The sequence below is a fragment of the Camponotus vicinus genome, unplaced genomic scaffold, assembly GCF_025532165.1.
Source record: "Camponotus vicinus isolate PSW18456_S1 unplaced genomic scaffold, iyCamVici1.0 SCAF_4, whole genome shotgun sequence".
Lineage (NCBI taxonomy): Eukaryota > Metazoa > Arthropoda > Insecta > Hymenoptera > Formicidae > Camponotus > Camponotus vicinus.
Window position 1 is genome coordinate 15,440,380 of NW_028141976.1, and position 16,458 is coordinate 15,456,837.

General features: G+C 26.3%; 1 protein-coding gene across 3 annotated transcripts; it reads right to left on the bottom strand.

Moving 5' to 3' along the window:
- Positions 1-14,109, bottom strand: LOC145970511 (cytochrome P450 4V2-like). Of its 3 annotated transcripts, XM_083097349.1 has the most exons (15): positions 13,999-14,019; positions 10,610-10,928; positions 10,290-10,379; positions 9,672-9,925; positions 9,398-9,504; positions 9,032-9,116; positions 6,855-7,043; positions 4,270-4,339; positions 3,715-3,841; positions 3,581-3,638; positions 2,698-2,792; positions 1,566-1,634; positions 815-977; positions 371-547; positions 1-305 (listed from the first exon to the last, which is right to left on the bottom strand). In XM_083097349.1, the coding sequence occupies exons 4-15, from the start codon at positions 9,856-9,858 to the stop codon at positions 133-135; spliced, it is 1,500 nt and encodes a 499-aa protein (XP_082953475.1). In that variant the 5' UTR covers positions 9,859-9,925; positions 10,290-10,379; positions 10,610-10,928; positions 13,999-14,019; the 3' UTR covers positions 1-132. The 3 variants fall into 3 exon arrangements, with proteins under 3 accessions (XP_082953475.1, XP_082953474.1, XP_082953476.1); XM_083097348.1 differs by lacking the exon at positions 10,610-10,928 and having other exon boundaries at positions 13,999-14,109; XM_083097350.1 differs by lacking the exons at positions 10,610-10,928; positions 13,999-14,019 and adding an exon at positions 11,025-11,045 and having other exon boundaries at positions 10,290-10,377.
- Positions 14,110-16,458: the final 2,349 nt, after the last annotated feature.

Consider the following 16,458-nt stretch of genomic DNA (forward strand, 5'->3'; position numbering starts at 1 on the left):
TAATATAATGAATATCTTTTTTATTGTATGTACTATATTATAATATATATGTGTGTGTATGTATGTATACATTAATTAAATGTATATTGTTACATAATTATTACATAATATATTTCTTTTTATACTATTTTACTAGTGTGGACCTCGTGTTTTTAATTTAACGCTTAAAGGTTTCACGCTAGATAAAGCAACATTCATGTTCAATTTTATTTCATTGATTTTAATATTAGAATCCGCTTCAAATGTGAAATTGCGTATTAATGTTGCTAGTAGAATTTTCATCGATAACAAAGCAAAACCTCCACCTGCAAAAACTTGTTAGTTAATTATAAATAAATTTGATCTTAATATCTTGTGATTTATTGCTCACCTATACAATTTCTTACGCCATAACTAAATGGCATGTAATGTTTCTGTGATATTTCTATTTTGTCTGGCAAAAATCTATCTGGATCAAATGTTAGTGCATTTTGCCAGAACTTTTCATTTCGATGGAGAGCTATTATCCCCAATATAACTTCCGTGCCTTTTGGCAAAATAGTGTCTCCTAAAACATATATCTCTTTATACTTAAACGTTAAAAAAAGATATAAAAAATAATATTTATATATGTATGGTATATATAAGGCAACATATAAAAGTAGTTTATATATAAAAACAAAATGAGCACATAATATAATATAATTTTTAAATAATAAAATATATTTGTAATTATTCTTTAAAAATTATGGTTTTTCGTGCTTAAGCTATATAATGATTATATGTATTCTAACACACATATAAAGTAATAGAATTTTAATATTTGAAAACATACCAATTTTTACGTCCTTAGTTAAAGACCGCCCAATTAATGGAACAGCTGGAAATAGTCTCATTGTTTCTTTTATTACACAATCTAAGTATTCCATGTAATGTGAATCTTCATATTTAACAGGATCAGTTCCACAAATTTCTTTAATTTCTTCATATACTTTATTCTATTATAAAATTAAATAAGATATTTAATTATATAAATATAAACATGTACAATATATAAGAGAGATGTAATCTTATTTATTATATTTACGAATTTTTATCAGTTTGGTATTGAAATGCAGATAATAGCATTTTATGCTGCATTAAAATTCTTAATTTAATAGAAACATTACACACAAAATTTTTATTTAAGCAAATTTTGTAATGAGATTATAACATATATTATACATATTTCTTGTTTGCTGAACTGTTATAAACATACTTTGAAAAAAATGTTTATACTAACCAAATTTAAGTTACAATTTGAACAAAGTATGGTAATTTAATATAGTAATTTAATCTTATTAACATCATTAGAAATTATTTTATAATTTATATAATATGCCAAAAGAGATTCTGAGCGAATTATTATTTGTGTAAATAATAGAATTTATTGAGAAAGAACTTTCTTTGATTATTACTAGAAAAATTTTTTTATATTCGTCGTTGAAAATTGTATTATTTGCATTTACTTCGTTTATTATACCGAATTAATTGTATTAATTGTATAATTAATTGTATTATTTCGAATAAATTTAATAAATACTTACTTGTATATGTGGATGCAAGGCCAGCATAAAGATAGCAAAATTTAATGTTATTGCCGTTGTATCCGACCCCTAATAAATAACAATTTTTTATATGTTAATTTAAATGATTCGTTGATAATAAACAACTAAAAACATATATATATATATATATATATATATATATATATACCTATATATATTGAATATAAAAAAATCGGAAAGGAGAATAAAACTAATGAGAAGAAAGCGTAGTAAATAAATGCAATTAAATTATGCAAAATTTCACTTTAATAATAATTCAATTCTTCCGATGGGAGAAAAATAAACACATAGGGACACTTAAATTTTCGTTTAACATTAATTTTCCAATAATCCAGCATACATGGTAAAGACATTCGGTATTATATGTCGATTGATTCTATTTTTCTGATGCTTAATAAACAACAGATCTTATAATAATTTTTACTTAAAATAATTATTATATCCAAAACTTCAACGTTATCCTATTCAACTGTAATTAAAAAAAAGAAGTAATTCAATGCTCTTTGACTATCACAGAATATTGTAAAGTGTCGTTATTAATATGAATACAATCTTCATAAATGCGTAATTTTAATATTTTATCTATTTAACTGACCAACATATGATGCATCACAATCTTTACATGAAATTTTATATACTATATTTTTATTTGATTTATTTTTTGCTGAGAAAAAGAGTCCTTATGTAGTTTAATGATGGCATGTAACTTGTTCATATCAGTGTAAAATAAAAATATTTTCCAATCACGGACCAAATCTAAATTGTTCCGAAAAAAATGTAACGAAATGGTATGTTAAAAAATGTAAAGTAATCCGTGTTATTAATTATTACTATTTGTAATCGATTTTTATCTCTTTATTATGCTTATTAGATAATATTAGCTACATTGTAGCAGTATATTATTTATTTTTATATGCTGAAGAGAGATACGATACAAATGCATCGAAACGTTATTATCAAAAAGAATATTTACACAATATAAATGCATTTATTTATTGTGCTTAGCTCTTATTAGACTAATTCTTTTTTAACTTTTTATATATAATATAATAAATATTTGTTTATATACAAACATAATTATGTAAAAATTATATAGAGATATTTTACATACCGCTAGTATTATAGTAATTAAATTCTCCCGTATTACTTCTTGCGGGCATTTCTCGTTATCAAACATTTCTATTAATGTATCGAGAAGTGTTTTATCTAAATAAAATGAAAGAAAAAGTATAAAATTTTGTGCATGTGTGTATATATGTTAATTATTTTCTCATAGCATAAGAATATATAATAATAGTATATTATATATATATATACACTACAAACAAGCGCTCGAGCGGCTGAGCGCTTCTTTCGTATGTCCGATTTTAATATTTAATATTTCTGTTATTATTGCGAAAATTGTAAAATGGTACAAGACTTTTCTGTTCAATTTACTGGTCTGTACCTCCTCACAAGCGCTTGTATGTAGTGTTCTGGGACGCCATGTATATATAAAAGAAAAATTAGATATTTTGAAAATTAATATTAAAAATAAACGTAGAAAAAGAAAAATATCTTTAGCATTGATTAAAATTAGACATTATAATAGTGTTTTAACAATGAAAGCAAGCACTTTAATAAAGTTTTAAGCTTTTGAAAAATATTATTTTGCTGAAAAAAATCATTTACAATCTTGCATCGTAACAACAATGAAAACATACAAATAAAATATAGACAAAACCATAGACGTAGTATACAAGGACTCCGCATATGGCCAAAAAAGTGAAGCCAACATATAGAAAGAAACAGATGATCTAACCTTTCTGTTCAGACTTTGTCTCTTTCTGCGCAGACGAATTGCAAAAAAAAAAACAAAAAGAAAGAGAGAGACGAAAAAGCTCTCTATTCTCGCTCTCTTTCTAGATGTTGGCTTCACTCAATTAGATAGACAAAAAAGGGCATGCGGAGTCTATATACTACGTCCATATAGTACGTCCATAGACAAAACTTACGAGTCTTATCATTATTAATGTTACTATTCTGTGCATTTATTAGGTGCTGTTGTATTAACTGTGAAATAATAAATTATGAGTAAGTATAAAGTATAAGTTAAAACTAATTTGTTATTAATATTCATAACATTTACCTTATCCATAAAAGAGTGTAAAAAGTTTATATTTTCTTTTTGTTTTCGTCCTGCAGCTGTCAAATTATATATGAAATCATGATACAAGAACACATTCCGTATTCTTAATGAGATAATTTTCCTCATGCTAAAACACACACATTTTTCTATTAAAATAATATTCTATAGACTTCTATAATCTTTTCATAAAATATAAAAATATATATAACGAATTGTGATTATTAAATTCGACGAATAGAACACGAGAAAAATATTCTTTCTTTAGTTACATATATAACAGTATCTATATTTAGTTATATGTCGACAAAAGTATTTATAATAAAGATTAAATTAAAATGTAATTTCCACAAATACATTTGTAAAAAATTCTTTTGAAAGTGCAATTTTTAAAGAATTTTATAAATTTTATAAATTTTCAGATAGACTCATTTTTATGATTTGTGCATATACTTTAATATTGTAAGAAGTAATATTGTAAAAAGTCCAGGTTAAAAAAATTATATTAAAAAACAATAACATAAAAAAGAGAAACAATAATATAAAATATTATTTTACCTCGCACTTATTTCGAGACATTGATTGATCTGGTTTGAGAGAAGTTCTGGTTTGACGTTCGTCATTGTGGCTTTATTATGACACATGAAAAGAAATTCATTACTCAAGATATTAACTATTATAGTAATTGATATTAACTATTATAAATTGATATTAACTATTAATTGGTATTAACTATTATATTATTATTTAGTTAATTGATACTAACTATTATATTATTATTTAGTTAATTGATATTAAATATTATAGTAATTGAGTAATAATTTTGATTTGTACATTTTATACAATGCATTCCCTAAACAAATATGATATGAAATTTTTTAAAATAAAAAATAAATGTCTTGTTATCCAAATATTTTTGAAAATAATAATCAACTTAGTAAAATTATATGCATTTCATTATTTTTATTGTTTCAATATTCTCGATATTAATTTACTATGTTGAACAATATTTTGCAGCATATTTTACACATACTGTCATTAAAATGTTTTCAAAAGTAACAAACATAAGAACTGAAAAATCATGAAACACATTAATAAAGTCACTCGCAGCAACTTATATGCGAGTTGCTCATTTAGAAGTATCATCGATTATCATATTTCAATAACTATTGAGTCAATGTTAATAGACTTAATCAATAGCTTTAGTCTCATTAAGAAAAATATCTATAGTTGTGTTCTATGTGTCCTATAAACAGAAATATTACAAAAATGCTAATATGAATATTTTCATTTAAAAAATGTTTTGAACACCATCATAATTATATTTCTGTACTTTTCTATTACATATGCTTCGATTACATATGTTCTATTGCATATGTTTGTCTTTTTCAATTATATGCACAAAATTTCTATAAAAAGTGATATGAACAATATAACCCCTATAGAGTACTCTGGATTAAATTAATACTGGCGATAATTTAAATTAGAAATGGTAATTATGCATAAAAAGGGCCCACCTTCGCACAAATCATGTCATTGACATATGTTGTCAAGGTCATATCTCTAATTAATATTCTGAAGGTTTTAGCTGGCGGTCGTTGTTTATTAAAAAGTTATTAACAAAAGAATTTCACAATTTTAATGCTTTTTATCTCCGAAAATATTGATTTGAGAAAAAAATTTTAAGCAAAAAATATAGCCGCTGAGAAACTCTACAAAAAAGGTTATATGCATTTTTTTCATAAACCTACTATTTTAGCTGTTATATGAAAAAATAATAATTTTAAATACATTTAATACAATTTAAATTTATATAGAATTTAATACAATTTAATACAATTAAAAAATATCACAAATGTATGTGTACACACACACACACACACGCGCGGGGGGTGCAAGGGGGGCCTTCGGCCCCCCCTCCCGCAACCACCCCGCCGGTAGGCAAGGTGGACCTCGCTTTACAACTTACAACATATATCCATTGTGATTGAACTCTTCGCAATGCGTCCCTACCGGCGGGGCGGTTGCGGGAGGGAGGCCGAAGGACCCCCTTGCACCCCCCCCTCGCGCGCGCGTGTGTGTGTGTGTACACATACATTTGTGATATTTTTTAATTGTATTAAATTGTATTAAATTCTATATAAATTTAAATTGTTTACCTTTTTTTTATTTACCTTTAATTTACCTTTTTTCTTCGACTTGCGAGTTCGACCACTATTTTTAAGTTTCATATTCGTGTTCAGGTGGTAAAAATACGTAGAAATTGGGTATTCTTACCCATTATTTCATATAGGTAGGTTTTCCGAAGGTTTTCGGAAGGTTTATCTTATTTTTGTATTTATTATTTTTATTCTTTTTCAGCCTATATCTCCAAAACTATTTGAATCCGACCCTTATATACCATATATATATATGAAATTACTCGGGAAAATCTCCCCTATAACATATTTAAAAATAAAGCAAATCGGTGAACAAATAAAGTAGAATCTTTATGTCAATATTTCTCACATTTATTTGTTAATAACTTTTGAATAAAGAACGACCGCCGGCTAAAACCTTTAGAATGTTAATCAGGGATAACATCTTCACAACATACGTCAATAACACATTTGTGCGAAGGTGGGCCCTTTTTATGCATAATTACCTTAGAAATATATATATATATATATATATATATATATACACATATATGTACATTGTACATTGATATGATTAACATTTTATTTCTGTGGAATAATTTATATTGTTTAAATTTTTGTTCTTCTTTCTATGTACACACGATACACACACACACACACACACACACACACACACACAAACGCACGCACGCACGCACGCACGCACGCACGCACGCACGCACGCACGCACGCACGCACGCACGCACGCACGCACGCACGCACGCACGCACGCACGCACGCACGCACGCACGCACGCACGCACGCACGCACGCACGCACGTACGCACGCACGCAAATAATAAAATAATACAAATTATACTATATTATACATAATGTATAATTTGTCGTCTACGTAATAACGTGTCTTTCTCTTGATTTCTTGCAAAATTTTTGATTTCTTTTTACTTTTATGATAACAAATATAGTATACAGATGTTTTATATTAAATAAAAATACTTGGCCTTACCACATATAACGTTAAGCGTATATTTGAAGATATAATGGGAAAGATCTATTTCTTTTCCATTTAATCCGATCTTTTTAAGTTCCTTTGTTAAATTTAGAGATTGATCGACAAATGTATCCGAAAAGTTTCGTAATATTGGAGTATTAAAATTTAATGCAATAACTTTTCGATGTTTTCTCCATATAGGTACTGAAAAAAATATTATAGGAAAGATATATTAAAGAAGATAAATGAAGAAAGCATGTATGTATATATATATATATATATATATATATATATATATATATATATACATGTGTGTGTGTGTGTGTGTGTGTGTGTGTGTGTGTGTATTTATATATATACAGGGTGTCACAGGTATCATTCGTCAAAAAAAAACCATAAGTAGAGCTCGCTAAACTGAACTAAAAAGTTCTATACCATTTTGCAAACAACCACGTAAAATTTCGAGATATTAATTAAAAAAGATTGGTTAATAAGCGCGCGATCGGTGTGATTAGGCAGTCGGCCATTTTAGCGAGGACGGTGCGAAGTGATTGGATCGTATTTTTATGACATTTCCACGCGGTTTTGTCAGAAATTTTAATCACTTTCTAGTCAAATAATTATTTTTCAAATAAGGATCATATTGATTTTTAAATGTTAAAAATGGTTTTTATTTGAAAAATAATTATTTGACTAGAAAGTGATTAAAATTTCTTACAAAACCGCGTGAGAATATTGCAAAAATACAATCCGATCACTCCGCGTTGTCCTCGCTGGAATGGCCGACTGTCTAATCACGCCAATTGTACGCTTATTAGCCGATCTTCCTTAATTAATATCTCGAAATTTTACGTGGTTGTTTGCAAAATGGTATAGGACTTTTTAGTTTAGTTTAGCGAACTCTATTTATGGTTTTTATTTGACGGATAATACCTGTGACACCCTGTATATATATATATACAGGGTGACCCATTTTAACTTAGGCAGCCAAATAACTCGAAAAATAAGCAAGATAGAGAAAAATGTTTTAGACAAAAGTTGTATGGTTTCGAGGGGGCCATAAGATGGTATCATTGGTTTGACCTTGAAGAGTCATTTGAAGGTCACGTGAAGGTCACTTCAATTTTTTTAAATAGAATACCCTATATATTTTTGTACATTCTTGTAGCTTATTTCGAGAGCTTTCCAAAACACTATAATTAAGTACCTTTCCGTTAAGTACTTTTTGAGTTATGATGCTTGAAATAATTTCTTAATTTTACATAAACCGTAAAATATCTTGTAAAATATTCATTTTTCGATTATCTTACCTTAATACTTTTATGTACAAAATAATGAGAGGAATCAATTGGTGTAAAGAAAACACATAGTTGTTTTTAAGAAAAAATATGGAATTGTTAATTGCAAATTACATATTTTTTCTTCGAAACAACTATGTGTTTTCTTTACACCAATTGATTCCTCTCATTATTTTGTACATAAAACTATTAAGGTAAGGTAATCGAAAAATGAATATTTTACAAGATATTTTACGGTTTATGTAAAATTAAGAAATTATTTCAAGCCTCATAACTCAAAAAGTACTTAACGAAAATGTACTTAATTATAGTGTTTTGGAAAGCTCTCGAGATGAGCTACAAGAATGTACAAAAATATATAGGATGTTCCATTTAAAAAAATTGAAGTGACCTTCACGTGACCTTCAAATGACTCTTCAATGTCAAACCAATGATACCATCTTATGGCCCCCTCGAAACCATACAACTTTTGTCTAAAACATTTTTCTCTATGTTGCTTATTTTTCGAGTTATTTGGCTGCCTAAGTTAAAATGGGTCACCCTGTATATATATATATATATATATATATATATATATATATATATATATATATGTACATGTAATACATAAAAATAATATTAAAAAGCATTGATATTAAAAAACTTTGAAAACAAATTTAATTAATAATAATTTTAAATTTGTCACATTGCAGTCAAAGTAACAAAAGTAAAAATATAAGTATATATTATATAAGAATGCAAGTAATAATTATATTATAAGTATGTTATAAAGGATTTTTTAAAATTATATAATGTTATTATGTAAATTGTAGTTATGAAACTACATAATTTTATTATGTGTAAACTATAGTTATAGGAATAATTTTAAATTTTATGTTACTAAAAATATCTTACCAGGAGCTGTGACTAATCCTTTGCCTATTATAGGTTCAAAAAGTTTATATAGCATACTTTTATCCACACTGTTATGCAAGATTACCTATAAAAGTTGTATTATGTGAAGTACTTTTAAATATTTCAAATGTATATCTGTTTATCTGTATATCTGTATATCTGTCATTTAGATATTTAACAATATATTATATTTAGATAAAGTTAACTGTAGAAAATTATTTTGATTAGATCAGTGATGAGTTATTATAAAGATATATAAAAGTATTATTTATTTGAAATAGACAACAAATTCTCTATATATAGATTTAAATAATTCATGAATATACAAACAAATAATAATGAAACATATAAACGCTATCTTTTTACCTGCATTTGATCTGGTTCATATATACCAATTACTAATTTGTTGCCTATCCAAAACTTGAATGGAGATGAATAATCTTGTGTCAGTTTAATAATAATATCCAAAAGTTCTAAAAAATGTTTTATGATTTATCATATAAGATTATTAACTTATTAAAATTTATTTTAATTATTAATATTAATATTATTTATATTATGAATTTATTAATATCTTTATTATTTTAAATTAATGCAATGTTGGTAATAATTAATTTTTTAAATATCTCTTTATTATTACCTCCATAATTCTGACGAAAGAAATAATAACCACTTCCAATAAATGGAAAACTCTTTGGGCCGTTTAATATATTTATCTTTTTAATTATATGTCGGCGATGATCATTTAAAATATAATAATATATATATATATATATATATAGAGCAGTAAGACCCAATAGTATTAATGAAATAAATATCATTATCATTAAATTGATAATACAAATTTGTATTAATGTATTTCCCAGATTTTTTTTTATTTTATGTCTTCCCCTTCTAAACATATAGATAAATACATAAATACAATTTATGAAATAATGGAAATGCTTCTTTCAGATTAAGAAGTAAATTCATTAATTATTTTCGAAGTGTCAAGTATCAAATAACATGGAAGCTATTATTTCGAGAATTTCTATGTTTAAGGAAAAATAAAAATTAAATAAGTTTCGTAGTTATTTAAAATAATCAATGTTTTTATAAAATTTTAAAAGATAATAATTTTATATGTAACAAAAATCTTCAATCTGCTTTATTTAAAAATTTTATTAATCTAAAATACTTAATAAAAAAGAAACTCCGCTAATAAAACAACAATAATTAATATAAAAAACTTTAAGGAACAAATAGAAATACTACTTACTTTATCGAAGAGTATAGGTATTTGCTGCTACACTTGAATTGTCGCGACTCACGGTTATAGAAGTCGGACGCAATATATACGTGCAATATACTGAAATATTCAAAATGTTCATTAAAATGTTCACTAAAACTGGAACTAGACGAGGAAGGAAAATTCTTTTTGATTAGAGGGTAATAGATGATAATTTATTATCAGTGCTACAAATATATTTTCTTGATTTGATATAAGACTCGGATTATTTCTATAACCTCTTCCTTTATTCTTTTAAGTAATAAGTTAAATTAATTAGTGAAATTAATTAGCGACTAGCCCGCACTTACAATTGTTCAATATTTGTTAACGACTGTCCGCTGCGCTCTCGCGATGGGCGGTTTTTAACTCCTCGTTTTTGCTAAAATTTGGGAGGGGATCGCCTAGTGACGTTATCATATAAGATCATGGTGAACTTTTCGTGACGGTCAAATCTTGGTGCAAGCGAAAGCGTTTCAAAATCGAAACCCTTTGCATTTTCGTGTTTCTGGCGAACTCACACGTAGTTCGCTGAGGTGACGATTTTACGCGGTTCGCAAACATTCCATTGCATTTTTTTGTTTAAATAAAATCTATATTAATATTAAACTAGAGTTATAGTCCTTCAGACTATAACAAAGAAAAATACATAAATACAATTTATGAAATAATGGAGATGCTTTTTTCAGATTAGAAAGTAAATAGAGATACACTAAATAGAGATACTACTTATCGAAAAGTATGGGTATTTGTGTTGTTACCATCACACTTGCTACGACTCGCGATTACAGAAAAGAGAGACACGCAATATATATGTGATACACTTAAATTATTCAAAACGTTTCACAAAAACGAACTAAACGAACAAGTAAAATTCTTTTTGATGACATCAAAGGGTAATAGACGATAATTTATTATTAGTGCTACAAATACAAATAGATGCACTTATGCAGCTACAAAGGCGCGACATTAGACTTCCGGGAAAGCCACTTTTGTGACTCTTGAGTTGATAAATTAGTGGTATTTCATAAATATTAAATTAATACCATAGAAGTAAAAAATTAGAAAACCAACGAAAAAGACTCTAAAGTAAAAAAGGAGCTTTCTACAGCCACATAATTAGTTCTCGATAATGTTAAAAGAAAGTTCTCTGCAGCTCTAAGTCTATACGTTTATATTTATTCATGTTATCATTACTGCTCTTAGGCTTGAAATTTCATAAATCTATGTTCAGAATTAGAATCAGCGACATCAAAAACACTATGTATTTTTGAGAAAATAAAAAATTTTTTTATATTTGACCGTCCGTTGTCTGTCAGGAAAGCTACTTTTGCGGCTTTAAACAAATCTCAAAATTCTTCGCAATGCACTGCAAATTTCAATGTGTTAATGTAACTTATTTCATTTGTGTAATTTCCAGAAAACACGTTTATCCATGTTATTTAAATACATATAAATGTGTAATGTATTAATTTTATACGAATCTTACGTGTTATAATGAGAATATGTACTCTCTAAAAGTGAATCAGTGAAAATATCACTAATTTAAACAGTAAAATAAGATTTCACTGAGAATCAGTGAGTATTTTACTGATTTTCAGTGGAAACGCTTATTTTTTTGTTATTTTATCTTATATCTCACTGATTATGATCAGTTAAAATAAAATTCACTGTAAAACCAGTAAATTTCACTGTAAAACCAGTAATCGCTAGTTCGTTCGTTTACCGCTACGATCGCTATCTCTCTCGTATTTAGTTTTAGTTATAAGAATTATATAAAGTTTGCAAAGAGCGACAGATAAAATTAAAAATATTACTTCAATTTAATTTCAGATGTTAAATCGATCTTATGAGTCGGACAAATAAATGTCTGGCGACTTAATGAAAATTATTCGTTCGTTATCTATTTAAGATAGCAAGTTCAATATGCATGTAATATAAATAAAATAAAATTTTTGATATAATAAATATTTAGTAAATATATATAAATAAAATTTTTAATTTTATATGAAATAGATAGAGAGATGAATTGTAGTTTAATATTACTGACAATAACGAAAGAAATATTACTGATTGAAACAGTCAAAATTATTAACTAATTCTTTCAATAAAATATCACTGATTTACAGTGCTGTACTTATAACTGCTGTAATTAGTGACTATTTACTGTTTTTCAGTGATAATACACTGATTCACTTTTAGAGAGTATGGAAACGTATAAAAAAATAACACACTTCTTTATTCAATGTTTGGGACGTGTTATAAAGAGGCATTTGTTCTTGATTTACACGTCTCAGCAGCTTAACACATTTAATGACTTACACAGATATCAAAATTATACAAATTGAAACTACATATATGTAAAATTTTTAATGTATATATTAATATTTCTAATAATATTATTATATAATATTATTATATAAATTTCTAATAATATTAATATTATAAATTATATTGCTTTGATTTTTTAAAGTAATGTTTACTTATAATAAATTTACAAATAATTTATTAAATATTATATTCTTGTCATGTATGATAACAATAAACCCAGGTAGCACACGGTCGTTTTATATACGTTTCTTAAACGTATCCAACATTTTTTAACCGTAAAGCATTAATAAGAAACGTTCCTATAGAAATGCTTTTAAAACCATAGTTAAGGAAATGTATTTTTCACGTTTCTATAGACAAAATAAAAATTAATTTTTATTAATTTCAAATTAATTTAAAACTATATATACATATGTACATACATATACATATACATATACATACATACATACATATACTATATATATATATATATATATATATATATAATTATGAAAACTATATTAATTTCTATTTACAAATATATGAATAAGATCACTAAGAATCAGTATTTCATTGAACTCTAATAGAAACGCTTATTTTTTGTTATTTTATCTTATATCTCATTAATTATAGTCAGTGGAAGTAAAATTTCACCGCAAAATCAGTAATCGCTAGTTCGTTTGTTTACCGCTACGGTGCGCTATTTTTCTCGTACTTAAGTTTTAGTCATGAGAATTATATAAAGCTTGCAAAAGACGACAGATAAAATTAAAAATATCACTTCGATTTAATTTCTGATACAGTTTCAATAGAGGAACTTCAGATATTAAATCGATTTTATAAGTCGGACAAGTAAATGTTCGGCCAATAAACGAAAATAATTCGTTCATTATCTATTTAAGATGCATGTTCAATACGCACCTAAATATAAATAAAATTTTTAACTTTATAGTCTTTTATTAAAAAAATTTATCTTATGAACATTTTATTTTTTTTTAATATTTTATTTTATTTTTCCAACTTTAATTTTTCTATTTTTCTCTAATAATAATCATTTAATTTTAATTCCAAAGTTAGATATAAACTGATAAGGTTATTTAGAATAAGAAAAAATATATAATGTGTATTTCTTTGTAAAAAATATAAATATATTTTTATAAATTTCAAACAAGCACTTTATTGTAATGTACCATTAATTTGAAACCTATACATTTTAAATATATTAAATTAATGCATTTAAATATGATTAATTAACACGTTTTAATGTATTAAATTAAAATATATCAAGTGCATAAGTTATGCAGCAGGAAACGTATAAAAAGGGCTTCAGCTAATTTACACATTTATACGTGTAAATATAACATATTAAGATTTGCAGTGTACTTACCTTATCGAAAAGTATGGGTATTTGTTGTTACACTTGCTACGACTCGCGATTACAGAAGAGAGAAACACGCAATATATATGTGCGATACACTTAAAATATTCAAAACGTTTCATAAAAACTGGAACTAAACGAACAAAAAAAATTGTTTTTTATGACATCAAAAAGTAATATACAGGGTGAGCCATTTTAATTAACGCACGCAATTATTTCGGAAACAAAGCATTTTAGAGAAAAATGTTTCAGACAAAAGTTTTATGGTTTCGAGGGGGCCATAAGATGGTATCATTGGTTTGACGTTGAAGAGTTATTTGAAGGTCACATGAAGGTCAACTTCAATTTCTTAAATGGAACCTTCTATTTGTCATTGCATATTCTTATAGCTTATCTCGAGAGCTTTCCAAAACACTATAATTAAGTACCTTTTCGTTAAGTACTTTTTGAGTTATGAGGCTTGAAATAATTTCTTAATTTTACATAAACCGTAAAATATCTTGTAAAATATTCATTTTTCGATTATCTTACCTTAATACTTTTACGTACAAAATAATGAGAGGAATCAACTGGTGTAAAGAAAACACATAGTTGTTTTGAAGAAAAAATATATAATTTGCAATTAACAATTCCATATTTTTTCTTAAAAACAACTATGTGTTTTCTTTACATCAATTGATTCCTCTCATTATTTTGTACATAAAAGTATTAAGATAAGATAATCGAAAAATGAATATTTTACAAGATATTTTATGGTTTATGTAAAATTAAGAAATTATTTCAAGCCTCATAACTCGAAAAGTACTCAAGAAATACTTTATTATAGTGTTTTGGAAAGCTCTCGAGATAAGCTACAAGAATAAGTAATAAAAAATAGGGGGTTCCATTTAAAAAATTCTAGGTTACCTTGCTCTGACCTTGGCGACGCGACGCCACCCAAGGTTAAACTCATAGCACCAGTAAATAGATGTTTTGAAATCCTACAACTTTGGTTCGAAACATTTTTCTCAAAAACGTTTCGTTTTCGAGATATTTGACCGTTTCTAGACTTTTCTAACACCCTGTATATATACATGTGCGATATACTTAAAATATTCAAAACGTTTCATAAAAACTGGAACTAAACGAACAAAAAAAATCGTTTTTGATGACATCAAAAGGTAATAAATATGATAATTTATTACCAGTGCTACAAAAACAAATGATACGCTTATGCAGCTACAGAGGCATAACATTACATTGCAAATCTTAATATGTTATATTTACACGTATAAATGTGTAAATTAGCTGAAGCTCTTTTCATACGTTTCCTGCTGCATAACTTATATGCACTTGATATACAGGGTTTAGCAAAAGTGTGGAAACCCCTTAATATTTCGAAAAATACGCATTTAAAAAAAAAATGTTTCATACAAAAGTTATAGGGTTTTATGTGGCGCATTACACAGCAACATTATTATGACCTCGAATAGTGTTGTCAAGGTTATGTGAAGGTCACCTCCAACTTTTTAAATGGGACACCCTATATGCTTTTGCATATTCTTGTAGCTTATCTCGAGAGCTTTCCAAAACACTATAATTAAGTTAGTTTTCATTAAGTACTTTCCGAGTTATGAGGCTTGAAATCATTTCTTAATTTTCCATAAACAGTCCATCAACCATAAAATATCTTGCAAAATATTCATTTTTCGATTATCTTACCTTAATACTTTTATGTACAAAATAATGAGAGGAATCAATTGGTGTAAAGAAAAAACATAGTTGTTTTTAAGAAAAAATATGTAATTTGCAATTAACAATTACATATATATATATATATATATATATATATATATATATATATATATATATATATATATTGTATATACAGGATGTCCCATTTTAAAAGACCCACTCAAATATCTCAGAAACACTGCGTTAAATCGAAAAATGTTTCAAACAAAAGTTGTGTGGCTTCAAGGGGGCCATAAGATGGTGACAATGATTTGACCTTGGAAAATCATTTGAAGGTCATGTGAAGGTCAACTTTAAAATCTTAAATGGAAACCCCCATTTTTTATTTAGTATTCTTGTAGCTGACATCGAGAGCTTTCCAAAACACTATAATTCAGTATTTTTTCATTAAGTACTTTTCGAGTTGTGAGGCTTGAAATAATTTCTTAATTGTACATGAACCATAAAATATCTAGTAAAATATTCATTTTTCGATTATCTAACCTTAATACTTTTACGTACAAAATAATGAGAGGAATCAACTGGTGTAAAGAAAACACATAGTTGTTTTGAAGAAAAAATATGTAATTTGCAATTAACAATTACATATTTTTTCTTCGAGACAATTATGTTTTTTCTTTACACCAATTGATTCCTCTCATTATTTTGTACGTAAAAGTGTCAAGGTAAGATAATCGAAAAATGAATATTTTACTAGATATTTTACGGTTTATGTAAAATTAAGAAATTATTTCA

Bases quoted from the DNA above. Each gene is read 5' to 3' on its own strand.
- LOC145970511 (XM_083097348.1), bottom strand. From the start codon at position 9,858: ATGATAATGATATTTATTTCATTAATACTATTGGGTCTTACTGCTCTA. The intron at 548-814 runs GTATGTTTTCAA...TATATGTTTTAG, and splicing joins AACTAAGGACGTAAAAATTG to GAGACACTATTTTGCCAAAA. The intron at 306-370 runs GTGAGCAATAAA...AAGTTTTTGCAG, and splicing joins TGGCGTAAGAAATTGTATAG to GTGGAGGTTTTGCTTTGTTA.